The 25,677-nt window shown below is 38.7% G+C and overlaps 1 protein-coding gene across 1 annotated transcript in view; it reads right to left on the bottom strand.

Annotated features, from left to right (window-relative positions):
• LOC124157427 (NFX1-type zinc finger-containing protein 1-like) overlaps positions 1-25,073 on the bottom strand; it is an 80,190-nt gene extending 55,117 nt beyond the window's left edge. Inside the window, exon 1 of the mRNA XM_046532125.1 lies at positions 24,814-25,073. Within this exon, the coding sequence (XP_046388081.1) occupies positions 24,814-24,897 (84 nt within the window). The 5' untranslated portion in view covers positions 24,898-25,073. The remainder of the gene's footprint in view (positions 1-24,813) is intronic.
• Between the last annotated feature and the right edge of the window lie 604 nt (positions 25,074-25,677).

The following is a 25,677-nucleotide window of genomic DNA, read 5'->3' as shown; positions in this document are numbered from 1 at the left end:
GAGACATCGCGAGAGCGATGTTCGATATTTGAATGCCGATCTTATTTTCTGAAACGAAATAGGTATTGTAGGAAAAAGTCACAGCTTTCTTCCACATAGGCCCGGGTGCAAATCTCATCTGAAGATTTTGCAGTATAAGTTCCGTTGAGAAGCACCACCTCGCAAGTACCTCAATAGCCGTGGTTGTTAAGGGTGTTCTATCCTAATTCAAAAATCCAAATTTAACCGTCGCAGGATTTTAGTTGCGAAGTCGGCCGCTACGGCCAGTGGAATGGGAAGCCTCCTTGGGTGGAGGGGAGGAGTCGCTGATCGAAGGAAAAAAAAGGAAAGGAGGAGGGGTCGAGCTTCGCTCCGACCGAAAAAAACACCCGACGCTGTATCAAGTTTCACTGCGGAGGGGCGATATTGAGAGTGGTCAGGATTCGGAGGTTGATTTTTGCTCTCTGGCGGCATTAGTCCCACCTCAGCCACTCGGTTGCCGTTTCTTGGAAGAATCCAAATACGCACGCTCTCGACGAGGCTGGGAAGTGCGGCCGGCTTCTATGAAGAAAGGCGATTACTTGCATTGTTCTCTCCTTATTCGACTCTCCTCGAAGGGGAGAGCTGGTCAACGTTCATATCACAAAATTGTTAAGTGCTATTCAAAAAATCGTAAAAGACAATTACGCTAACCGAAATGCGCGTACTTCGTGAAACTTTTTTTTTAAGTACAACTTTACATTTTTACGTTATTCCTCAGTATGAATGAAATAGTAATCACCCACGTTCATTTGAAAACGTGTATTCAATACAGTTACTTTCCGAAACATGTTTATTCAGGGAGAACACTAATGAGACAAATGACAATTAATGAATGAACGAAAATTGATTTTCTATCATCTTTAATATTTATTGATTTATATGGTAGGAACATCATAAATTGCATATTGCATCAGACATCACATACAGCTTTAATAAGGCCAATAACCCTGAATAGATCGCATCGGGTCATATTGACTTTTTCTTCGATGTTTTTTTGATAAAATGATGCCGTTCGAACTAGAGTTTTTCTGGTCTCTAATTTCTTGTAATTCTAACTCTAAGTAACGTTTAATATTCAAAGTGTTCCCTAGTTTTGCTGCAACCGAAGTTTTGACCCGATGCGACCGAAAGTGTTACAATTTATTCTCGCTTCCGATCCATCGTGAAGACGATTAAAATTCATTCGCTCGCATTTGGCTTGATGAAATCGCCGATGACTCATCTTCCTGGAATACACCCATGTGCAAAAAGTGTGTGTGATGAATCATCAGCATTTCGCCTCTTTTTGCGCAGAATTATTAGTTATAATTGTGAAAATCACAAATCTCTACTTTAATTCTGTTTCTGGAAATTATGCAAGAGATCGTGATACTAGGCAGTTGAGTGAAGATGATTAACTAGCTCTTATTAGTCCCCTTTTTCTCTCAGGTGCGTATAAAATTTCCCGTGTTGATATTAGGGAGATTTGGAGCAAAGAAGTCTATCAAATTTTTTCCCGTACACTGGGCTATCGGATTTTTTTTCTACGGTGCATTAGTTTTTATGACCTTAGCACTAGACTAAAAAGTAAGAAAATTGACTAGTAAGCCGCAGTTACTGAGTTCATTAATAAAATATCCAAAAAAATTTGAATTTACAAATACACCATCAGAGTGCATCACGATCCTTGACCAACTTATACCATTTCGAGGCCGATGTCCTGTAACGCAGTATCTATCCAAAAGCAAAAGAAATATGGTATTGAAGTCATTGCTGTGGTGGATACTAGGAAAATTTACCTAAAAATTGAAATTTATATGGGCACGTAGCCAGATGCCCTTTCAAAGAATCCAATTCACCTCATGAAATTGCCAAACGCTTAGCAGAGCACATTAAATGCAGAGGAAGAAATATTACCAGTAACAATTGGTGTACCAGCATGCCTTCAACAGTAGAACATTATCAAAAAAAGATTGGCTACAGTAAGGACGATGAGTAAGAACAAAGCAGACGTTCCTCCTGAATTTCCCCCAAGAAAAAATAGAACCTTATATCATAGGCGAGGGGCAGGGGGGGCAGCTGCCCCCCCTCCAGAGGCAAAAATCGCATAAGTCTTTCACCAAAATCAGTACTGAATTAAAACGAAAGTATTCAACAAATTTTCTTTAAAACCACGAAAAATGATATGCATTAGTAGGTATAAGATATGTAAGTAAAATAAAAATATTTTTTCTAGGAAATGATATCATAATCTAATAATGTGCTGTTATAATTTTCTTAAAATATTTGTTTCATTCACCTTTTCCATGCTAAAATGTCACAACTTGGCTTGCGCCCCCTTCTAGACTATGGCTTGCCCCCCCCCCTAGTTATGACCCTGGGTATGCCCTTGTCTTACATCCTTCCCTTTTTGGCTTTACTCCCGACATTTCCGCATTGTAATACCTACGTTTCAATAAAATCCGTATAGTACTTACTTCTGCCATTATCCATGACGCAAGTATTACTGCCTCAAGTGGTAACAAAATGCTTCCTGACATTATATCATTTTACAAAACTATGAAGGGGGTGTGGATTCAAATGATCAGCTTTGCTCAAATTATAATTCCATCGAATTCACATGTAAAATGACCTCCTAAATCCGAATATGAACTCTGTTTTTCTCCATCACCCACCATTTTTGGGGGAACTCCCCCCCCTCCAATTTTTACCACTTTTCGGTCATTTGGAGAAATTAAAAGGATTATTTTAGCATTTAAATTTTTCCTAGGGGTTTTGAGGGGTACAAAATTCTGAAAAAATAATATTAATGGTAAAGATGTAGATTTGAGGGAAATTAGTCTCCGTAAATTTTGTAATAACGCATTAAAATGACCAATTTTGCCATTTTTCGCAAATTTTCACGTATTTTAAAACATTTCCAGCTTCTATTTCACATCATCCTCCCCGAAAGATAATAATACAAAGCAGCAAGAAACAGCAGTATTAATAAAAATATTTTGCTGTATAGCATAGCAACAATAATTAAAATATGTAGCAATAGCTCGGAAGATTCACTTTACTACTCTGGCCCTCGCAGTGCCTCTCCCGCTAAGGATTGGACGGCAATTCTCTTGATTTCGCAGCTAAAAAAAAAGAAATGTAATACTTTCTAGTTCCATGCAGAATATAAAACTGAGATTTTATATTTTCATTGGGTTAAAAAAGATGATTTTTAAAGTGTTTTTTTTAGTCATTAACGGAAACTAATCCCCCTAAATGTACATCCTTACCATTAATTATCATGTTTTAGAACTTTTATATTCTCAAAAGCCAAATAAGAAATATAAATTCTAAAATAATCCTTTTCATTCCTCCAAATTATTGCAAAATTGATGAAAATTATAGGGGGCCTTCCCCCAAAAAATGGTGGGTAATGGAGGAAAACGGATGTCATATTCGGATTCAGGGGTCATTTCATATAAGAATCAGCAGGAATGGTACCAGGGCTCGAGAAAAATTATTTTTTCCGTCCAGTGTTACAGTATCGGCCGAAGAACGAAAATGTGTCCCTTTCCATGGGATATTGTCTCCCTTTTCCGACGCAAAGCGACTGATACCCTTCCCGTATTAGGTTTAATTTCTTTGCGATTTCCCTCCACCTGTTGCAGTAGTTGCACAATAAATGATTTATGCACTCTATTACGGTATCAACTGCCCAGTACTGGGCAGTTGATACCGTAGGGTGGTACTTCAATCAATTTCTTCGTAACGCTGCTGTCGCCATCACCTACGAATGAAATGACAGTATTATAGTATCTTCCAGAACAATAACAATGAATTATTCCGTGCCTTATATTATCGTACCAATTATCCAATGATATTTTAATTCGCGCATCTTTATACCTGTTTCGAACCCTTCGACTAATATGTCAGCTTCCATTGCTGTCGAGGATTTGCTCCAATTTTTGTAGCATTGCTCTTTCACCTCCGATTTTGTATCGCTACTTCTCGCACAAATACAGCAGTATCTATTCCTCACTTCGATAAACAAGACCTTCTGAGTTCGAAAGCCGATAATACGGGCCTGTGAAATTAGAGAGAATTTTAATCGTAATGCTATCAAAATGTAGTTTAAAATAAAAAAATTACATCCAATATTGTCCTACAGAAGAATCTCTCTCTTATTCCAACAGTAGATATTAATGCCAATGTGTTGACAAAATTCATACTGCTACATTTGGGCAATAGTAAAAATTGTTGGACTAGTGTGCTTCTCAATATTTCTGCTCTTCTAGGTACCAAGGGATTATAGGTATGAGATCATAATTATTAGTCAACAATCCTAAGATTGATTTGACGCAGCTCTCCATTCGTCTCTCCTACCCGCTAGCCTCTTTATAGCGACATATGTCTTCCCTTTTGCATCCTTTATAACCTGTCCAATGTAACTCATTCGGGAGCGTCCCTTGCCATTCTTCCCTTCCACTTGTCCTTCTATGAATGTTTTCATCAGGCTATCAGGTCTCATAATGTGGACAAGTAAGTTGTCCCGTCTTCTGCTTAAGGTTTTTAGAAGTCTTATTTTTTATCCCACTTTTTTTGCACTCATTCATTATTTACACGTTCGATCAATTTTATATTCATCATTCTTCGGTAGCAACACATTTCGAATGCTTCCACTCTTTGACTTCTCTGCTGCTATCAACGTCTAAGCCTCACTTCCTTAGAGAATCATACTCCATATGCAGCATATGATGAATTGTTTCCTTACTTCTATGCTTGTATTCTCAGATGTAAGAAGATTCATCTTTTTGTAGTAAGCCCTCTTCGCCAGCGCTATTCTAGTATTTCTTTCTTGCTTCGTCCATCGTTGGTAATTCGGCTTCCCTGGTAAGAAAACGCTTTCACCTCTTCTAACTTTTGATTTCTTAGCTTAATGTTTGTCCTAGCCTCCTCTCTTTTGCTCCATACTAATATCTTAGTCTTCCTTTTGTTGATTTTCAACTGATATCTGGCCATATTCCTTTATATATTTGTCAAAGTCTTTAAAAATTCTTCTCTGTCTCGGCTATGACTGCTATGTCGTCAGCGAATCGTAGCATACTATTTTCTCTCCGTTAATATTGACACCCAAAGCCTTCTCCTTACAATCACCTAAAATTATAAGGTTTTCTTCACCTCTTACCTGTTTGATTACTGCTGTGATATCTTCATAGACGTCTTTAACTTCTTCACCCAAGTAGTCCGTCGTAGGTATGTTAACATGTACCACTACGGTATCTACCGGCTTAGTCTCAAGCTTTACCATAATTATCCTTTTATTTAGCGCGGAACCTTTTTCCATGAATATCGATCGTATGATCCTTATCTTTTACATAATTAACGGAAGGAGGAATATTTCTCGCAGTTTTTCAAAGTAAATTAGTAAAGGCATTAGAAATAATTTATCTCCTACGAAATTAAAGCGGGCCAAATGTTGGCAAAGTCGAATCCATTAGTTCGTAATCAGACATAGCTTAGTCCCAAGAAGATACATTGAATGAATTACACACAATTTGTACGTTGAAGATGTTGTTATAACATTGAAATCTAGGTCACATTAACTTTTCTTATAATCGTGGAAAATTGCAAGTGTTTCTTTCAATATGGAAAAATTCCGCTCCATCACGTTTGAATCTTCGGATTTTATTTGTAAGTTGAATTAAGTATATGTTTTGATGTAGAGCGTTTTGGAAATCATCAATCATTCTACCAAATAAAGTTGTTAAGCATGGAACGGCAACTAAATATTATCTACCGTGTAGTGGTTAGAGTTATTCGTAAAAGAGGATATTCCAGCGTCAAATGCAAAAGGTTTTGTGCTCTCACTCATACAAAGTACTACATTGAACAAGCAAATTTGTACGCAGTCACGCGCACGAGTGCATAGTTAAATACACTAGTGCATATTTAAATAAGTATGATAATCGACATGAAAAAATCATTTGACTAATCTGGGATTCGAACCCGGATATCCCCGATGGCCGGTTAAATATGCTACCACTTATACCACGAAGCAACCTTTTTCCTTGAATATGAAATTCACTGACTCTTCAATGACTCTTTTTACTTGTGTCTAAGATTCGCCTAGAAAAATTTACTTGGTAATGTAACGGACCGGCAATCGGGAGGATCTGGGTTTGAATCGCGGCTAACATAAGCGAAATGTTGCTGAAGTTTATTCGGGATTGCCACCGGTTAAGGTTCTCCATCTCTGCCGACGTTTCGATGGCCGAGTCGTCCATCGTCATCAGGGCATCGTCATCAAGCCCTGATGACGATGGACGACTCGGCCATCGAAACGTCGGCAGAGATGGAGAACCTTATCCGGTGGCAATCCCGAATAAACTTCAACAACAGCATACGCCGGGAAAACCTCAGATCTTTCTTCATAAGCGAAATGTTTTTTTCGTGGCAAATAACAGTCTTGGTATATATGTATTCTCATTCATAGTGGAGTAGAAGATCTAAAATTCCCTTCGAAATTAAAAAAATGGGAGACATATTAAGTACAAGACCTAACTTCAATGCAGGGTTCCATCCCGGAAGGGTCATACAGTGTACTCGAGGGGTAGAGAAAAATTGATCGGGTAATGCTCCTGAGAAATTTTAGTTTCTTCCCAAAGACTACAACCGCTATGCGGTGATGTTAGAATCATTCTAAACTGAAGAACTTTTAATGATATTACATTTAGTTGTCATAAATTTCTAGACGTCTTATTATGCCGAATAATTTCAACAGTTAAATATAATGAGTCTACCTGATCCTGCGCACTAGTATTTTACATGAAGTCTCGCATATTTATATCGCAATGTGGTCGTTTACTCTGGCACGAAATCTTAATTTTAGTTAATAACTCGGTCAATGGATGGGTAAAAATAACTAACTACCTCGTTCAGTCATTCTCACAAAAATTAGCATTGAAAAATCGCGGAAGTTGCCGCCCACTTCTGAGAAAAGTTGCATTCATCATCAGAGTTTCGGTTCATTACGACCTGTAGTGAGAACAATTCATTGAGAGAATCAATCGCTCAGAAGAGTGTAAGCAGCACGTGAAACAGGTTGTTGGTGAGAGATATAACGCGAAGTTAGTTTGCATAACTTCACTCGAGCGAAATAAATATCCCACATTCGAGTTTTATCCGTGTGTATTGTTTGTTTTCTCGTCACTCCTGCTACACAAGTAAAATTCTTGTCTTATACTTGTAAAACTGGTTTGCAGGTTCATTGGATCTCGTGCATCTAATTTTTGCATACAACAAGCATATTTACGCAAATAGTTAGATAGATAGTTAAAGATTAAATTCGGTCATCTAGACGTCGTCGCTGTATTACATCGACCAAACATCAACCCCTGCTTAGTGATACGGTGGTTCAAGTTCAAATTCTTTCTTTTGGGTGACTCATGTAATGATTAATAATAGTAATTTTAATAAATAAGAATATTTTTATAAGAAAATAACTTTTCGAAGTTTTCTCCCTCGGTTGCAAGTTATCGAGAAACATATATGTCGGAAATACGAGACAAATAAACCAACGTGATACTTTTCATATCGTGTTTTGATGACATAACGGTTACTTTTGAAAAAATTTAGACACGAAATGAAGATATGCACGTTATATTACCTACTCGGTGAAATATTTATTCTTGGTTAGCGTCAGCAAGAACTTAAAAGGCAATGGTGCAACCTAGAATCTAATTGATAATGTGCAGTATATTCTCTGTATTCATCTTATTTTCAATGCTTGGTTACAAAAAATTAATATACTATAGTCACAGCCAATAAATTATCGAGAGGTAGGTACTTACTTTAAAGCAGTTTCTCCTTCTGTAGGGTAAATAACATCTATTATTGCAGGTTTGTAATGACTAAAATGGTTAAAATAATTTGATAGTCTATTTCTTAGCTGCATCACGTTTTTACAGATTTTACGTGGATGAAAATGCGTGTCTAAAGATATACTAACTGTTAATAAAATAGCACACTTAAAAAGGATTTATACATTCACCATTATTCCTAGTACTTCTTTTCCACCTTCCCACAAAAGATATGCTTCCTCTTTGATTTCCTTTCACTTTCCATGCATGAGAACAGAAAACTTGAAAACTCGCGCTAGCCCCGTTTCAAACATGCCGCTCGCAACACAAGAACACAGGGCTTCGGATAATAACGAAAAAAACTGTTGGCCTGCTGGGGCCCGACCACGGGTCAGACGGGCAAGCTTAGGTCGAGGAAAGCATAGAGGAAAAAAAACAGATGTAGGGGACACAAGAGACGATGGAGGGGAGGTAGTGAGAGAGACTGCTGTGGGGTGAGAAGCTCTTTCACCGAGAGTGGGGGATCATACAGCAGCGCCATGGAAGAAAAGATCGTAAGCGCTTGACGTTGAGAAAACACGCTCGGGAAATTGAGCTATAGTGTGGTTATTACAAATATTACATTGATGAAACGTATCTTATTTCCAAGAAGAAGGATGAATGTTCTCATTTCCCGAAAAAAAAATTCAAATCGCGTTTTCTACGTGGTAGAATTACATCGAGAAAACAGGCGTTTTATTGTGTTTTTCAGCGCAAATAACTAATTAACAAATGCTTTTCAAATAATTTTTTTTCACTTGCCAATAACAATAATCTTAGCTTAAACCATATCCAAAACAAGTTCTCTCCAGAGTGTATAATAAGCGAGCAAATGGCGAGCAACCTGAAGTCTGCAGAGCCGTTTTTCGCGGAGGTATAGAACACCCTTAAGGAGCTACTTCTTCATCCTCCAATATGTAAGTTCTGGGTAAGGGTTCCCACTCTACCTGAATAATGAAATTCATGGTTTTTTCCAGGTTTTCACGGCCTTTTTTAATTCCAAGTACTTTTTTAATTCCTCGCCAAGAGATTGTTTTTTGTACACGTTGTTATTACGGCACAGTAACTAAATTTACCTTACCCAATCTTTCTTATTTTACGGAAAATATTTTATTAAAATTGCTTATAGAACATAATAAATCGAAAAACAATTACATACACCATATTTTCACGAATCTAAGACGAACACGATTCTAAGACTACCCTCCTTTTTTGGAACTCCAGCAGGGGAAAAAAATTTTTCCTGATAACGATAAGATTATAAAGTGAATGCGTTAAAACGATCAATGCTTTATTTTTTTGCTAGGTTGCCTATGTCCCAGGAGACGCAGGATTTTTGCGAGTAATTACGATATGCCTTGAAGGTTTCAAACAATATTTTAGATAATAACAGGAATAATAGTTCTTTATCGAGACACTTAGGTCATATCGTTGATTCGACTCATATCTCTTTCAAAATCCTGAAGGAAAACGCCACCTCGATAAAACAATGTTTGCTCTCCACTCGGCATTTACACTGCTATTAAAGATTTCTGTCTGATGTAATGAATATGGCTGCGCCATGAAATACCTAAAGATACCCATTCTTTTCTAATTAGCATAGCGCCAGATGAACAGATGAATTCGGATTGTTAGTAGGGAGAAACAAAAATTCTGAGAAGATATCCCTTCGTCAGTAACTCTAACAAGTGAGACTTATGGGCCATTTCATCTCAAATCAGGCAGATAGTGCAAAATCATGTCAGGTGACCATCACAGATTTCTCTGAAACTTATAGATGTGAAAGCAGTATCCTTATATAATGAATAATGATGCCTTTATCTCAGATCAGAACTGAACCGTCATAAAGTTACCGTCCTTTGAACATTGCGGTGTCAGGCTTCAAGAGTAAAAAATGAAAAATCACATAAATGCTGATTACTAAGGAACCATGGCCTGCAAAGCAGTTATTATAGTTTCATTTTGAAGAGAATTCATTTATGCACATTACGGCATAAATTTCAAGTCATTTAAAAGAATAATAAACAAATAGGACTTATTTAAACTAGGGATGGGTCGAATAGTAGATTTCTCGAATTCGAATATCGAATTCGAATATTAAATCATTGCTCGAATATTCGAATACCTCGAATTTCGAATACCTCGAATACTAAACGATGAATGTGAAAATGTTTGACTAGGTCGCCTATGCAGCAGGAAACCCAAGATTTTGGCGAGTAATTGTGATTGCCTTTAAAGGATTCAAACAGGAATTTAGCTGATTAATGGAATATTTTAATTTTATGTAAACAATAGGGTAGTTTCCTTCATTAAAGAAAACGAAAGGTATTGATTGTGATTCGTTACCCACCATTAGTGTATTCATAATATACAAATTATTTCGTTCTAGAAATACCGGTTTAGACTAATGGCAATGTTCAATTTTACCTCATTTGAAAAAGGCCAGATTGGCGCCTATGCGATGCCACTCCACGTGACATCACAGGGACCTAGTTTCTACACGAAAGGATCGGAGTTTTACATCGTCTGAGGTTACCAATGCATGCATGAGGCACAGAGCTCAGGGAAACATGTCTTAATAATCACACAGTCTGTTTGATAAGGTATTAATAATCCTTATTTAAGCCAAGCGCTACCAGCTAGCATGGTACTCGGCTACCTGCTAGCATCCTTCGTCGTAATAGCGCTCAGAGCTTCGCCCCAAGGTCACCTCACTTGCGGCAGCGGGAACCAGAACGACGTCACGCGGAGTTTTTCCCGGCATTCATACTTACCCGTCGCGTATTCGCGCGCTTGAAAATTTTCACTTTTAATTTAATCGCGAAAAATAGATATCGTCTTATAAAACTCTAAAAGCGTTAAATACGTACTTCAGGAGTATTAATATTTCGATTTAGGCAATAAAAAATAATAGGAAACCACCCTATTTGAGCATTACGCCTCCGTCGTATTTCTTCTTCTTCCCGGTATTTATTTTCTTGCGCAAAATGCTTAAATAAAGTCAGAAATATGTCGTGTTTGGTCTTATTCTTTTTTAAATTACGCGCACATTACTAATATTTCAATCCAATAAAGGTGTAATAACAATTGCCGAAAGTCATTGTTAGACACCTTTCGGGCTAGTAGATGACTCATGCAGCAGTTGACCTCGAGAAAGGGGGAAATTCGAAGCAGGTAGGTAGAAAAAGGTCAGTGGGTGAGAAAAGGGGGTGGGTGCGAGACACGTTTCTATTTTTCTCGCGTAACTTGATATTTTTTGAAGCTAAGGTTTTTGTAATACAATCCCTGCGCGAGCTGGGATCTTTTGTTTGATTTCGGAGAAGAGGAAATCGTCAAGAGTGGGTGAGGCGAATGCTGAATGGAGGGGGATAGCAGATCGTGGGAAATGCGCCAATGTCACTATCCCACGGCACTGAGTTCCTCCCTATGGTAGTTTCATCTCCTGGGGAAGATTCAAAATAAGTGCTTGTCATTATTAGCCACAAAGGACACACGGCAAACACCTCCTCTCATTTTATCATAAGATGGATGCGGGAAAATGGTCAGTGGGGAGAAAGAGGGAAGGGTGAAACACGATTCTATTATTTTCCGGTAACTTGATATTTTTTTCAAAGCTGAGGTCTTCGTAATATGATCCCTGCACGAGCCGGGACCTTTTTTTTGTTTTCGGGGAAGAGGAAATCGTCTGAGAAGGGGGGGGGGCGAACGCTGAATGGATGGGGATAGCGGATCGTGGGAAATGCGCCAATGTCGCTATCCCACGGAACTGAGGTTCTCCTGATAGGGGACACCTGGGATTTTCGGATTTTTTTCATCCGATCAATTTCGGTTCCCCACGTCGAACTCTTTTCACCGCTCAAACCCGTGAATTTGATGTATTTCGTCAGCTTGCCTAAAACGGCGCTGCACGCACTAGACGAGTTCTCATTTTTCCGAGTCAACTACCAACGACGTGCGAGCGACAGTGTATGACGCGAAATTCAAAGTATTCGAGGTATTCGAGACGGTACCTTTGGCATAACTATTCGAGATTTCGAATATCGAATACTTTCTATTATTCGAGGTATTCGAGTATTCGCGGATACTATTCGCACATCTCTAATTTAAACAATAAAAATTAGTCATCATTTAACAATTTATAACTAAAAAGGCCACCTTTTATTTTGGTGACTGGAAACGGTGAATGAGTCGCAATTTGCACAGAGTATTTTTCAATGGCACATCACATAAGTCTTCTACTTTGGACCATGTGGAACATTTTGATGAACCATGTGGATGCATAAACGAGACGCTAATGTCATTCTCTTCTAAACACATTGCAGTGATTTTAGAAATTCACCAGGTTTTTCGGAATGATCATTATTGGCTTAGCAACCGTCAACAATGAAAGTGGTGATCCCCGTCCCCGCCAACTGTGAGGATCGAGCAGTAATCCGATTTTTCCTTGCAAGGAAGTTACCGCCATTGGAGATTCATCAGCACATGACTGAACTTTATGGTGAACAGTGCATGTCCTTTCAGCTCGTCCGCGAATGTTGCAGGGCTTTTGCCGAGGGTTGCACGGAAGTTCACGATGAAGAACGGAGTGGAAGACCGCCGGTTTTGGATTGTCCAGATGATCAATAGTGAGCTGCTCAAAGATAGGAGGGTCACTGTCCGTGAACTTGTTGAACGCATTCCTGAAGCTTCCCACGGCACAAATGAATGAATTTTTGCTATAAGGAGTTATGGCAGTGGTAATAAGATTCACACAGCGTTAGTTCAACAAAATATATTCGGATATAAACGGATACAACTCAATGGTACATTAGGCACGAACACACAGAGAGAGACCACTAGCGTGCACCGGAAGTGCGCGCACACACAATCGACAATCATCCAATACAATCGATAGTATCGAACAATCGATAGTATCGAACAATCGATACAGGATCACAGCAGACAGACATAAAGAAACTATTGAGCATACCCTTCAACAATTTTAACGGAAACGTTGGGTTATTGCAAGATGTGTGCTTGCTGGGTCCCCCGTATGCTGACTGACGGACACATGCAGCAACACCTTGACTGTGCTCGCAAATTTCTTCAACAATTTTGGGGGGGGGGGGGTGTAGGAGTTGTTGGTCTCTATCGTCATCGGAGATGAAGCGTGGGTATTTCATTATATCCTCAAAACAAAACTCTTAGGTGGCAAACGCTTCAAGAGCGACGATGAAGTCCGAGCAGAGGTCGCACACTTCCTCAACGGGTTGGCGGGGGACTTCTTCAACTTAGTGATAAAAAAGCTGGACCATTGTCTTTAAAAGTGTGTCGAAAAAAATAGAGACTACGTTGAAAAATAATCAAAAGTGTAAGCTTTTCAACGATGTGAAAATTAATATAAATAAACAAATTTTTGTATTTGTAAAAAATATGGGAACCTTACTTTTGGTACAACTCTCGTAGAAATGCAAATTATTTCATTCGTCCTTTTTCAAATACAAGTCCATCCCAAGCTATCACTGAAATTAAAACGCTTGGACAAAATAACAGACTTCCGCCATTAAAATGGAAAATATCGGTCAATATGCCGTCATATAGTACGGACCAATTACTACACTTCGAATATTCGTGTGTAGAGAAATGCGTAGACTAAGAGTCTGCGCGTGCCTGACCATGAAACATGATTAACATATCGAATATGATCAGTCAATCGTAGTATTATTATCAAGATCGAGATATATTTAAGGTTTCATGGCGAAATTCACGGCTTTTTCCAGGTTTTTTCACGGTAGACGAATGGCTTATCACTTATGGCTTATTCATGGCTTATTCACGGTTTTAAGGTTTTCACGGTTGAGTGGAAACCCTGTGGGTTCAACACCATGTGAAGGTTAATTTTTTTCTGTCTTCTAATGTTAGAAATCACTGTTACAACTCATCCCCATTCGTTTAATTTAGTTGCCTAGCGATATTTTTAATTTTCATGATAATTTATGGATTTTTAGTTTTTATATTAGTCCTACCCTTCCTCTACCCTTCATTGAGGCTGGCCCAACCCTTCCCATACACTCCAGGAAGGATAGGGCCTATCCACCAATGTTCTAAAATACCCTTCGTCTACCCTTGCTGAAGGGAATAGGAAGGGTAGACCTATCCTTCCTCTACCCTTCATTGAGGCTGGCCCAACCCTTCCCCCACCTTTCCCCTAAACTCCAGGAAGGATAGGGCCTACCCACCAATGTTCTAAAATACCCTTCCTCTACACTTGCTTAAAGAGTACAGGAAGGGTAGATCTATCCTTCCCTTACCCTCATTGGAAGATAGACCTCCCCACAGTGGAGTGAGTTCATTTTTATCCGGGTTGCATTTTTTGTCATATTTACAACCCAGCTGTATGAATTTCGCGAACAATAGGGAAGTGCACTAGTGTTTCAAATGCACCAAACGCATTTCTTAAATTAGAGTTCAGAATAACATAATGCCGTAAAACCACAGTTTAAATCCTAATAGTGAATACTTTATTCGAGATGACCGTCTGAAATATGGAAAATTCAAAGGCCGCGAAAACGGGTGTCCATGTTGAATATTGGCCGTGACGTCACAACGCAGTAGCAGAAGGCAGCTTCTACGCCGTTTAGTTCTACCACTATTATTGCATAGAAAAATTACAGAATTTGAGGGTATCCGTTTTTTGCTGTCATAAAATATCTTCAGAATATATATGTGGCTGCTTCTCTTTTGAGTAAACGACTTCATCATTGCGTAATATATTAATATTCATTTACGTGTCAACTTCAAGTTTGGAAAGAGTAGTACGAATAGCACATTGAATCTTTAATAAATGCATGATGGCATTTATTTTTCGCTGGGTATATTTTGACACAATGCCGTTTATCATGCCAAAACTTTTTTTGTAAGAACCGAGTCAAACTAATAAACCTATTTCAGACGTTTGCTGCAAGACTTATTCGTTGCGTATGTATTCACGCCGGCCGGAACGTTCGCCCTTCGCAACTAGAATCATGGGATGTTAGCCTTATGTCCGAGCTGGCTGGTTGTTGCAATGGTTCGCTGTCCAGGATGGGTTCAAGAAAAGATAATCTTGGTTGGGAGAAGGAAAATTCCAACGATTTATAAATGGTATACCAAACTTTGATGTATTTATGGTTACTGAATTTTTGAATAAGGAGGACAGGTTCAACGCTCCATAGAAATGCGAGACGTTAAGGCTAACAAGGGGAGACCGCGTACCTTGCTGCATCTTTTTCAATTAGGGCGTTAGTTAGGCTGTAATTAATTAATTTTCATGCGTTACTTTTTACAAGTTACATATATAAATTTAAAATATCCTTAACTTCTCAATGGGTCGGTTGGGGTAGTGGTAGCGTGCACGATACATAGGATAGACCTCACCCGAAGGACCGTGGTCCAAGACTGCGTCATGGCATTATTTTTTGTTGTCTTCATTGTGATCATACGGCATCAAGTTTATCATTAATTATAATGACAGCAATCATTGACATAAGACAATTTTTTTATCATCATTATGGCGTTTAGGTATTTTAGCAGTGTCATTACAAACGCAGAGATACGATGACTACAAGGGTTGGTGTGCGCTAAAATGTTAATTTTTTCTTTGCTTATACTGACCAACTTCCACATTAAAATGAAAACCACTCTTGCAAGAGCACATACCATTAAAGGCTCGCGGCAAGCAACAATATGCGTACAGGCATAATTAATAAGAACACAAAGCGAATATAAAATGCCATATATCTCGAACACGTAATTCACATTACTCCAAAGGGAGTTTACTTACTCAGTACATACCTCAGTACCTTGTACTCAGTACCTACCAGTTTACCTCAGTAGCAGTGCTAAAAGAACCATTCTGAAATATAATTTCAACTAACAAATAGGATGAAATGAAAGTTGATAACCCTGGACCGGGCGCGCTGGCGTATAAAATACGTCAATCTTTGAAAACCAAAGATTTCGACATTGTACGTACATTCTGGGCTAGAATGGTCTCGTGTATTCTTACAATGTACTTTGACTGCCTATATTGCGAGTTTTCAAAGTTCGAGGTATTGTAGCTAATTTTTTGGATCAGCAAGATGAACCCGTCACCAGTGGAGTACAAATTACGCCGCGCGACCTGCCGTGTACCTTAATATCTGTATCACCTATAAATGTACTAATTTCAACAAATAAAGATTAACTTTAACAAAAATCGTTTGTTATCATATATGCACATATCATGGGCAAAGTACGCATTTTGCCCGGTCGTGTAAAAAAACAGTCGCGCCATAATTCTTTAACCAAACTACTTTCAGTTTATAAATTACGTAGGTCTACGCGGAAGATGCTATATTTTGACTCAACACACTTTCTGATGTGACTGAGGTACCTATTAAGTAAATTATTATAATATAAATATCAATTTGATCTTACAATACCTTCAAATGATCTTCAAAACAGAATATCATCGATAGGTAAGAGTCAGGAGCAGCCTTGAACCATTTATTCCGTATGGCTTGTGCTTAAGGCACGGGAATGAATATCTTCTCCAAGCTTTTGTTTCGACGTCGAGATGAAATTTGGAACAAAAAATCATTTATAATTCCATTTTGAATTCATGTTTTCGGTACTAGACGACATTTTCAGGAAGCAAACTCCACCGATTCCCGGAAACTCTCGCCGCGCTAAAGAAGGCGACGGAATTCAGCGATACTCCACTGGTGACTACTGCCTTGTGACGTCACATCTCAATCAAGATGGAGGCACTGTGTTTCAGCGCAACATGAAATTTTCCGACTTTCAAAACGTTTTAAAGTGCATACCCCAGATGCAGGAAATAAAAGTGACTATACTAATGTTTCTTTTTTAGGCTAAACTTTCAAATTCAGCAATAAAAAAAAATTAGTGCACTTCCCTATTGAGGGCTAAAATTTTGTGTGTGAGTACAATTTCATGTGATTTAACTTCCTACCAAACAAGAAAATCTGAGACAGTCGGGTTGGAAGCTGTGTTGATTTGACATGGAATATCCCGTACGTCAGATTGCGCGCAATGACGTGCTCCGAGTAAAACGACCTCTACATACGTATTAACCCATTTATGCCGAAGGCTTGAAAAATGCAAATTTTACCCTGATTATTACATATTGTCGATAAAAATACGTATGAAAACTATACCCGAACGAAAAAACAATGTATCTCTTGCCAATTATTAATTATGACATACTCATTGATAGCATGCAAAAAATTTGATTCCGACTTTTATTAACTCACTATTAAGAATGATACCCAGGTCAACACTTAACAAGCAAGGATACATTGTAGTTTTTACATTGAAAAGTCGGAAGATCCATTGGCTTCACATCGTTTATTTTAGGCAATTGCCAAGAATTTTGTAAAGCCAGCTCAAAGCAGAATAACCGGAGGGCTCGGGTACCACTTATTTCCACGGATTGATGCTTGATACTAGTTAATATTTTCATTAGCTCGGTCCACTCCTCCCATATACTGATTATAGACCTTGATTGAATTTGGCAGAGTAACGAGTATCTTTTTTTCTACTTTTGAGAATAACGAGTGACTGTTGCAAAGGATTGACACCGGCACCAGAAGATGCAACAGTTATAGCACTTTTATCATTTCATCTACAAACAATATCGCTTTTTCCATCAATTTGGTAATCGAATGTGCCCCAATCTTTTTTATTTAGGGTTGCATCACATAGTAAAAGAGGTTTGTCTACGCGATCTTTTCTTGCTAAGCTAGTTGCTTGGTGGCCCATTGAATGATTGAATTGGTTATCAAGGAGTGCAATGCTTGTAAATAAGTTGTCTAACACAAAATGGTATTTAACGGGATGCTGCGTTGTGAGTGCCTCAGTGAATTTCAAAACAATTGAAGCACCTACACCATATTATTGGTATTGAGCATTCGGGTTTTTTCCTTGATAAGGCTGAATCAGAAAATGTAGCCTAGACGCACCAGAATTTATACCCAAACCGAATAGGCTTACCCCGAATGAACTGTTTGCACCCGTCATGACCGAAATAGTGAATCATGGCCTCATCAAAGCTGAAGTATATTTCATTTGGCACAAATTTCATACATTTGTCATCCAGACGCTCAGTTAGAGGTCGCAGCTTGGAAAACTTGTCTGTGTGGATCAAGTTAGAATTGTCAGCAAAATGCAAATTTGAAAATATTGTTCCAAATCAATCACGTCTCATTGCACCACTAACTAGAGAATTATGCGAATCTGGTCTTTGCTCACAAAGCATAAGTCGTCTCGGAACAGAGACGTAACCACTCAGGAAAATTATTCCTAAAAAACATCGACAGTCAGTTCAAGGTTCACTTCAATATCCATAAAGAGCTCTAAATATTCTGTAGGGGTTTTCATTTTCGTGATTTGTTCTTCTGATACTCTAACTCCTACTGTCTAGGCAGTCAGATTGGCTTTCTTCCATTTGCGCACAACTTTGGTTACCTTTTTTCTTTGAGCAAGAAGAGGTTGAGGCAAAGTAGAAGCCGATGCACCGCCATTTTCAGTTGTATCACCATCCGGCATAAGAATAAGGTAAAAGTTTTCGTCAGAAGAACCATGAGTGAGATGAGCAGAAGCGTGCAGCAATGAACCGGGAAGATTATTAATTGTTCCACATCTAATTGCTGACTTTATTTAAAATTAAAGTGAATATTTCAGTGCGCCTGAATGCACGCATAATTGTAGTGGATTTGCCTAGTGTTCCAAAAATGGAACACTGTTAAGTAAAAGCTTATATAAATAAAACAAAATACGTTGTTTCAAAAATTTCTTCACTAAGCGCTGTAGGTTAACCATTACTGAACATGAAGGGAAAATTTACAACATTTGGGCGTAATGGCAAATAGTTATTAATATAACATTAGAGATGGTCACAGAAAAACTGCCTTGAAAAAAAAAGACCGATATTTCTCAACACACTGACTGCAATGGGTTGGTAAAATTGACTATATCTTTGCGCCTTATAATACAATATATCTTTATAAAGAGGTACAGAAAGAAAACCCGTGGCATATTTGTATATAATGAGTCGTAGTCATTAAATTAGAAAGTCACATCAGGTGTTCCAAAAATGGAACACTAGGCATAAATGGGTTAAGGCCGTTATACACGCGTCACGGAATTGCGCGGATAGGCACTGCGTAAATTTCTCTTCGTAGCGCGCAATTGCGCTAATGCATAAGCGAAATTAGACCACTGGCTATTTTCCCATCTCACTTCCTCGTATTCTCGTATGTTTTCTAGTAATTCACCGCTTTATTCGTCGCAATTTTGACTGCGCCTTCGTACACACGTCAGATTGAGCATGAGCAGACGCGCTCCGTGTGAAGGCCGTATTACACGGCACACGGAGTAGGGTAGTTTCCTTCATCAAAGAAAACGAAATGCATTGATTGCGATTCGTTACCCACCATTAGTGTATTCATTATATACAAATTATTTCGTTTTAGAAATACCGGTTTAGACGAATGGCAACGGTCCATTTTTATCCTCATTTGAAAAAGGCCAGATTGGTGCCCGAGCGATGCCACTCCACGTGACGTCACAGGGACCTAGTTTCTATACGAGTAGATAGGAGTTATACATTGAGATTACCAATGCATGCATGAGGCGCAGAGCTCAGGGAAACATGTCTTAATAGTCACTTATTAAAACTTGCTAAGGTCGGAAAGTTTTCTTCATTTGATAAGGTATTAATAATTCTTATTTAAGCCAAGCGCTACCAGAAAGCAGGGTACTCAGCTACCCGCTAGCATCCTGCGTCGTATCAGCGCTCAACTCGCCTCAAGGTCACCTCACAGGGCGGCAGCGGGAACCAGAAATACGTCACACGGAGAGATTTCCCGGCATTCATACTTACGCGTCGCGTTTTCGCGCGCTTGAAATTTTTCACTTTTCATTAAATCGCGAAAAATAGATATCGTAATTTAAAAATCTAAAAGCGTGAAATACGTACTCTAGAAGTAATAATCTTTCGATTTAGGCAATAAAAAAATAATAGGAAACCACCCTATTGCGTAATCTGACGTACGCGCGAAGGCGCAATCAAAATTGCGTCCTGTAAAGCGGTGAATTGCTAAAACACATGCGAGAATGCGTGGATGCGAGACGGCAAAATAGCCCATGTTCTAATTTCGTTCATGCATTCGCGCAATTCCACGCCATTTTAGAAATTAATGCAGCTCTAACCTGCGCAATTCCGTGCCCCGTGTGAAACGGCCTTAAAATAGCCTCCACACGAATTAGGCTGAGAGCCCATAAACGGCTTGAGTCCTTACACCCCCCACCTCAGGCTTACTGAGGCGGCTTGGCCATGGCAGCATGTGGACCTCGGGAACAACAGCGGGCCATGGAGTCGTCATTGATGTCACGAATACGAGTCAATGGATGCGCAATATAAAATGAAAGTTTAAACGAAAAGATTTGCAAATTGTGGAGCCTACTGTAGGTTTATATTCATGGGCGTACCGAGCGGGGATTATGGGCGGGCAACTGCCCTCAACCCCCTAGAAGCGAAAATAAATTTAGTGCAAAACAAAAGTTATGAACAAATTTTCCTTTTGAAGAAAAATGATATTAGTATTAGACATGGAACCAAAATAAAAATCATTATTTTTTCATGCAAATAATTGTAAAAACTAATAAATTGTTGTCGTAATTTCCTTAAAATTTTGGTTTCATTAACCTTTTCTGTGCAAAAAAAGTTACAACTTGAACGACCACAGCTAGTTTCCCTCCCTCCCCTAATTTTGATTCTGAGTACGCTCATGTTTATAATGCCGAAATTTATTTTTTTTTCTTTTTTTTATTCCGAAAATAACATATATGACACCCAACTTTGAAAGAAAAAATATTGCCGATTTTTTATCACTTCTAGGGCTGGTGTGAAACTTAAGGTTTACATGAACACTTGCCGAGTGCGAAAAGAATAGACCGAGCCAGAAGACGGCTTGTAAAACCCTTTCCCCTTTATCCACAGTCGAGATTGAAGGGATGAGTTGTGATAAGGTCGCTCCGTGCCCTGATTGGGCTGTTGGCTCCCGATGAACGCACTGGCTGTGACCTGGGGACGCTTCCATCCCAGCATCTCTGACAAGGAGCACGTCCCCAGATTGCGTATCACCCAGACGCCAAGAGCTTATCAGTTTTAATTAGGGAGGAGACAAGAACCGAGCGAGAAGAAAAGGAATAAGAATCAAACGCGGAATTAGTCGGCTGTCCGGTTCAAAGAAAAAAAATTAGCAATAAAGATACGTTCAAACTTGTATACTTCGGATACCTATATGACGAACAATTACCATTTTTCGTAATGTCAGCTATCGTGGACCGTCTGATAAACACAGGGTGTTTCAGAAGGAATCTGCGATAATCAGGAGGAAGTATGGGAAAAATTTCAATCATTTTTTTTGTCAATAAACATATCGATGGCTAAGTTCTAACAACACGTATCTCAAAAATAGCAACTATTCAGGAGAGCAAAAAAAAACAATTTTTTTCTTGTGCACTGAAATTAAAAACCAAAATTTCATAAGACTGAAAAAGAAGCATTCATTTGAAAACAAAGAGAAGTTTTTTGCTTGTATTGTATTTTTTTAATGTTAATACACTATGTTTAACATACCTGTTTTTAAACCGGCGGAATTCTAGATACGTGTTACTGAACTTAGCCATCGATATGTGGAGGCAACTCCTTAGTTACTAAGACAGTGGTTCCCAAAGTGGGAGTCGCGACCCCCAAGGGGGTCGTAGGCCGTTCGGAAAGGGGTCGCGAGATACTAATAATATGGTGAACAACGTACTTAAACTTGGACGACCATTTTTAGGGGCTAAAAAGAATGAGCTAAAATGGGTCGCGGAAAGAAAAAGTTTGGGAACCGCTGTACTAAGCTATAGCAACAGTAAATTTTTTTTGGATCCACTTTGCAGTTACCATGAAAACGGTTTTTTTTTTGCATCCACCCTTTTCGACAGTTCACAAATACACTAAACTTTTTAGCATTGACTAATTAAGGATCGGCGAAAATGTGCGATTACAATTATGTATCTGAAACCATTTATGTCAAATTAGGTGGTATTGTGCAATCCAACAGTCGATACTCGCTATGATCTCATTTAATTAAGCTCTCAGATTACTTGATTCAGAAAATTATAATCGCACATTTTCACCCAACCTAAGTAATTGCATGCCCTTGACAATACTGAGTAATGAATAAAATGTCGGAAAGGTTGGAAATTCAAGAAAAATTGTGTTTATGGTAACTGCAAAGTGCACTAAAAAAATGTTGCGTTGCCACACATGGGCGTGCCCCATACTCACGGTCCTATAAGGTATAGGACCATGTTATGTGTAAGTATTATGGTGTATGAGCAAGGGGGCGACAGAACTGCGATATATCGTATAGAAAACCTCTTTCGATTAGATTTTTCCGGAGCCCCAGTGGTCCAACGGCCTACCCAACATAGAGGCGCTGGTGTAGCCTGTTTTTCTGAGCAGTAATGAACTGGGGGCTGCCATATTGAATCTCGATGTAAACAAACGTGATATTGAGGCTTATTGATAGTCATTAGTGTTAACTGCAGACTTTATTTTATTGCTTACAGTGTCCCTTACGATTTTGGAATGTGCTCGATGAAGGATACAAGTCTCAATGATCTTGGTTATTGCTAAATTGCGTGGGTATGAAATGTATTTGGTGATGAAAATGTGAGTAATTCTGTTTCCTTCATTATTCCATTTTGATTTCAACCTGTGATTAGCTAACCTTTTCTCATGTTTTCAAAATTTTATGGTGTCTTGTATTCCTTATATTTCAGTATGTTTTTCATTGTACTTGCAGTTTTTCTAGTGTTCAAACTACTCATTTATCGCTAGTGCTATGCTTTCGTTTGTTTAATGCTAATCATTTTGTTGGTTATGTATGTAATTTGCTATTTCAACTCTGTCCTTTCAACTGTTTAATTGTCATTAATTGAGCATTATTCATTAAGTGTTCTACGATGTTTACATTTCTTAAAACTTTAATCTCTTTCATTTTGAAGTAAGAACTTAATTTCTACTACATTGGTATAAAATATTCTTCACTTTTCTCGTTTTCTACTTTTGGAATACTTTCTTTCGTATAAGTGATGGATATCAACTTATAAGAACCTTTCATTTTAAGACTCCTCTGCCAAGATATGTTGTATATCTTAATGGGTACTCATCATGAACAACTTCCTACGAAATAATGTCCTCATTTCATATTTAAATAATTATCTTCCATGAAATTATATCCAAACTTGCATGCTTATTTCTAGTGAAGTATTGTTATGGTCTAAGGTTTCAAGATTAGCATTATTTTCCCTGTACCAGAGCTATTGCAAGATACATCTACCTCAAGGAAAATTGGGTCACCCTCTTTGTCTGTGGAGTGTTTACTTAAGTAATGGAATCTTTCTCCTATTACGCAAAGGCTGCTCATCTCATGTTGTCATTGATATTTGATGCTTGTGCATCTCATGTGCTTGTAGAATGGTTAACTTCCTCAGATTTCATCTCTAGTATGTCATATTGAAATTGTTATTGTTGTATTTCTTTTGCCAGTTATTGTATCAATAAATACTAATGTCCACTGAAGTAAGTTTCCGAGATCATTATTCTTACCAACCACCAGATCGCCAGTTGACTTTGTACATTAATCTTGTATTATGGTTACTGCTTTAGTAACCTGGGGAAGTTCTTCAGGAAGATTTTCCTACATTCACTGCTTTTAAGTTTCTCGCAATTGCAGTATCATTATTAGGCCTGAATAGCACGCTCTATCGTGACGCGTAAAAAAAATTGAAACACGCGCCGAGATGTGCATTCAAACTTCGCGGCAGCATTGGACCACTGGCATAGATGGCACTGATGTATCAAAACCTATACGCATTATCCTTATGGGTATGTCGCCCCCTTGGTATGAGGACCATGCCCATGGGTGTAAAGCGTGTAAAGGGGCAGTACGTATGGGGGGCGTACGTACGCCATAAGTATGGGCGTTAAGGGGCAGCTGCCCCCCGCAGAAGCAAATGTAGTTCAAAACGAAATTTTCAACTATTTTTTCTATAAATCCTAAAATAAAGTGATGTTAACAAAAAACATGCATTAAAAAATAAAAATATTTTTCAGAGCAAATAATTTGAAAACTAATAAAGCACTGTTATAATTTCCTTAAAAGTTTGGTTTCGTTAACTTTTACGTGTTACAACTTGAACGACCACGGCTTGCCCCCCACCATTCTTGATCTACGTTACGCTCTTGTTGCCATAGCGCAGTAACTAAGGAGTAGCTACCTCATGTTTATAGACAAAATATGTCTCCCCTACCACCTCCTGAAAAATTTCATATTCCTCCTGAAACAAAATAAAATTCCGGAAACCATCGTTTATGATCAAGCCCAGTTCAGCCGTCACCATAAAACATTAAGGCATTGACCATTACCATAACGACCATTCACCATGCTTATCATAACAACCATTCGCTATGTTAACCAAGAAGAACCATGGAGACATGGTTTCATGGCGAAGAGAAGAAATTTTTCAGCCGCACGATGACATCAATCAAGTATGGCGTCATTTGAAAAATTATTTCAAACGGCGGTTATTATGCTAAATGTTGAAATTGAGGTTCTGACACACAAATATGGCTCACATAGTTTTAAAGATGTGTTCAAAAAACTTGGTCATTGATGCTGACTCTGCTGTCATTGAGGAGGAACGCGCAAAACCAGCGTGAAACCCTCTACAACTGACTAACCGCCATTTCGTCGATCACACGCTCCGCTAACAATTTAAGTCCCTATTTAACTCTAGCCGATGTAAAAATTCACTGATTTTATTGTCACGAAACGAAACTGCTGTTACTCACGATTGCGGCGGCGTTTCCTTCTTCGGCAGCGCTTTCGTCCGCTGTCGCCGCGGCTCCGCCAGAAGAATCATGGTCCTTCTCCATCGCACCGTCGATTGAATAGCAAGAATCACACCGACTTACACGGCAAAATACTTATCACTGGCAAATGGTCCCATCACTCACAACAGATAAACAAAATCCGATTACTCAGAGAGGTATTAGACGGTAAAAGACCTCCTGCGTTCCAGACGAACAGACGACCAACGATGTCTCCTGCGGTTGACTCACTCGAGCTGCGCTGAATGCAGGATGATGCAGGAAGACAACTGAAGAAAAAAACACTATCGTTCTGAATGAATCTTTAATTTTGAGCGACTCATTAGGATGAATCGTTCAAAATGACATACGAGAGTGATGAATCATGATTCTCTGGTGGTATCGTTCATTCGAACTACGAATCCGTGTCACAATTCCCATTAATCACGCAAAAAAAGAAATTAGTAAATCGGTGAAATGAGCGATTACTTGCAAAGACAGATCATGGAATGCGTGCTATTTTGCATGCATACAAAGAGATAATATTACATGAGGCCGACCAATAAGTAGCGTTTATCACTCATCATTCACCATAGAGACGGATCCAGAAAGGGGCTACGTCTACATAAAACCCTGTAAGCCACCTCTAGGGTGTTTGGCAGGGGGTGATCAATCACCAGCATGCTATAGGCTAGTGCGTGGTGGGGGTTATAGCATCCAGTGACGATGCCAGGGGGGGGGTTTCGGGGGGTCCGGACCCCCCCTCCCTCCAAAAAAATGATTAAAAAAATTCTTTCCTTCATAAAAAAATCAAAATATTGAGAAATCATGAATTAACACAAGATT

Source organism: Ischnura elegans, chromosome 4 (genome assembly GCF_921293095.1).
Source record: "Ischnura elegans chromosome 4, ioIscEleg1.1, whole genome shotgun sequence".
Taxonomy (NCBI): Eukaryota; Metazoa; Arthropoda; class Insecta; order Odonata; family Coenagrionidae; genus Ischnura; species Ischnura elegans.
Note: the sequence above shows the minus strand (reverse complement) of the source record. Positions and strands in the feature narration are given on the sequence as shown.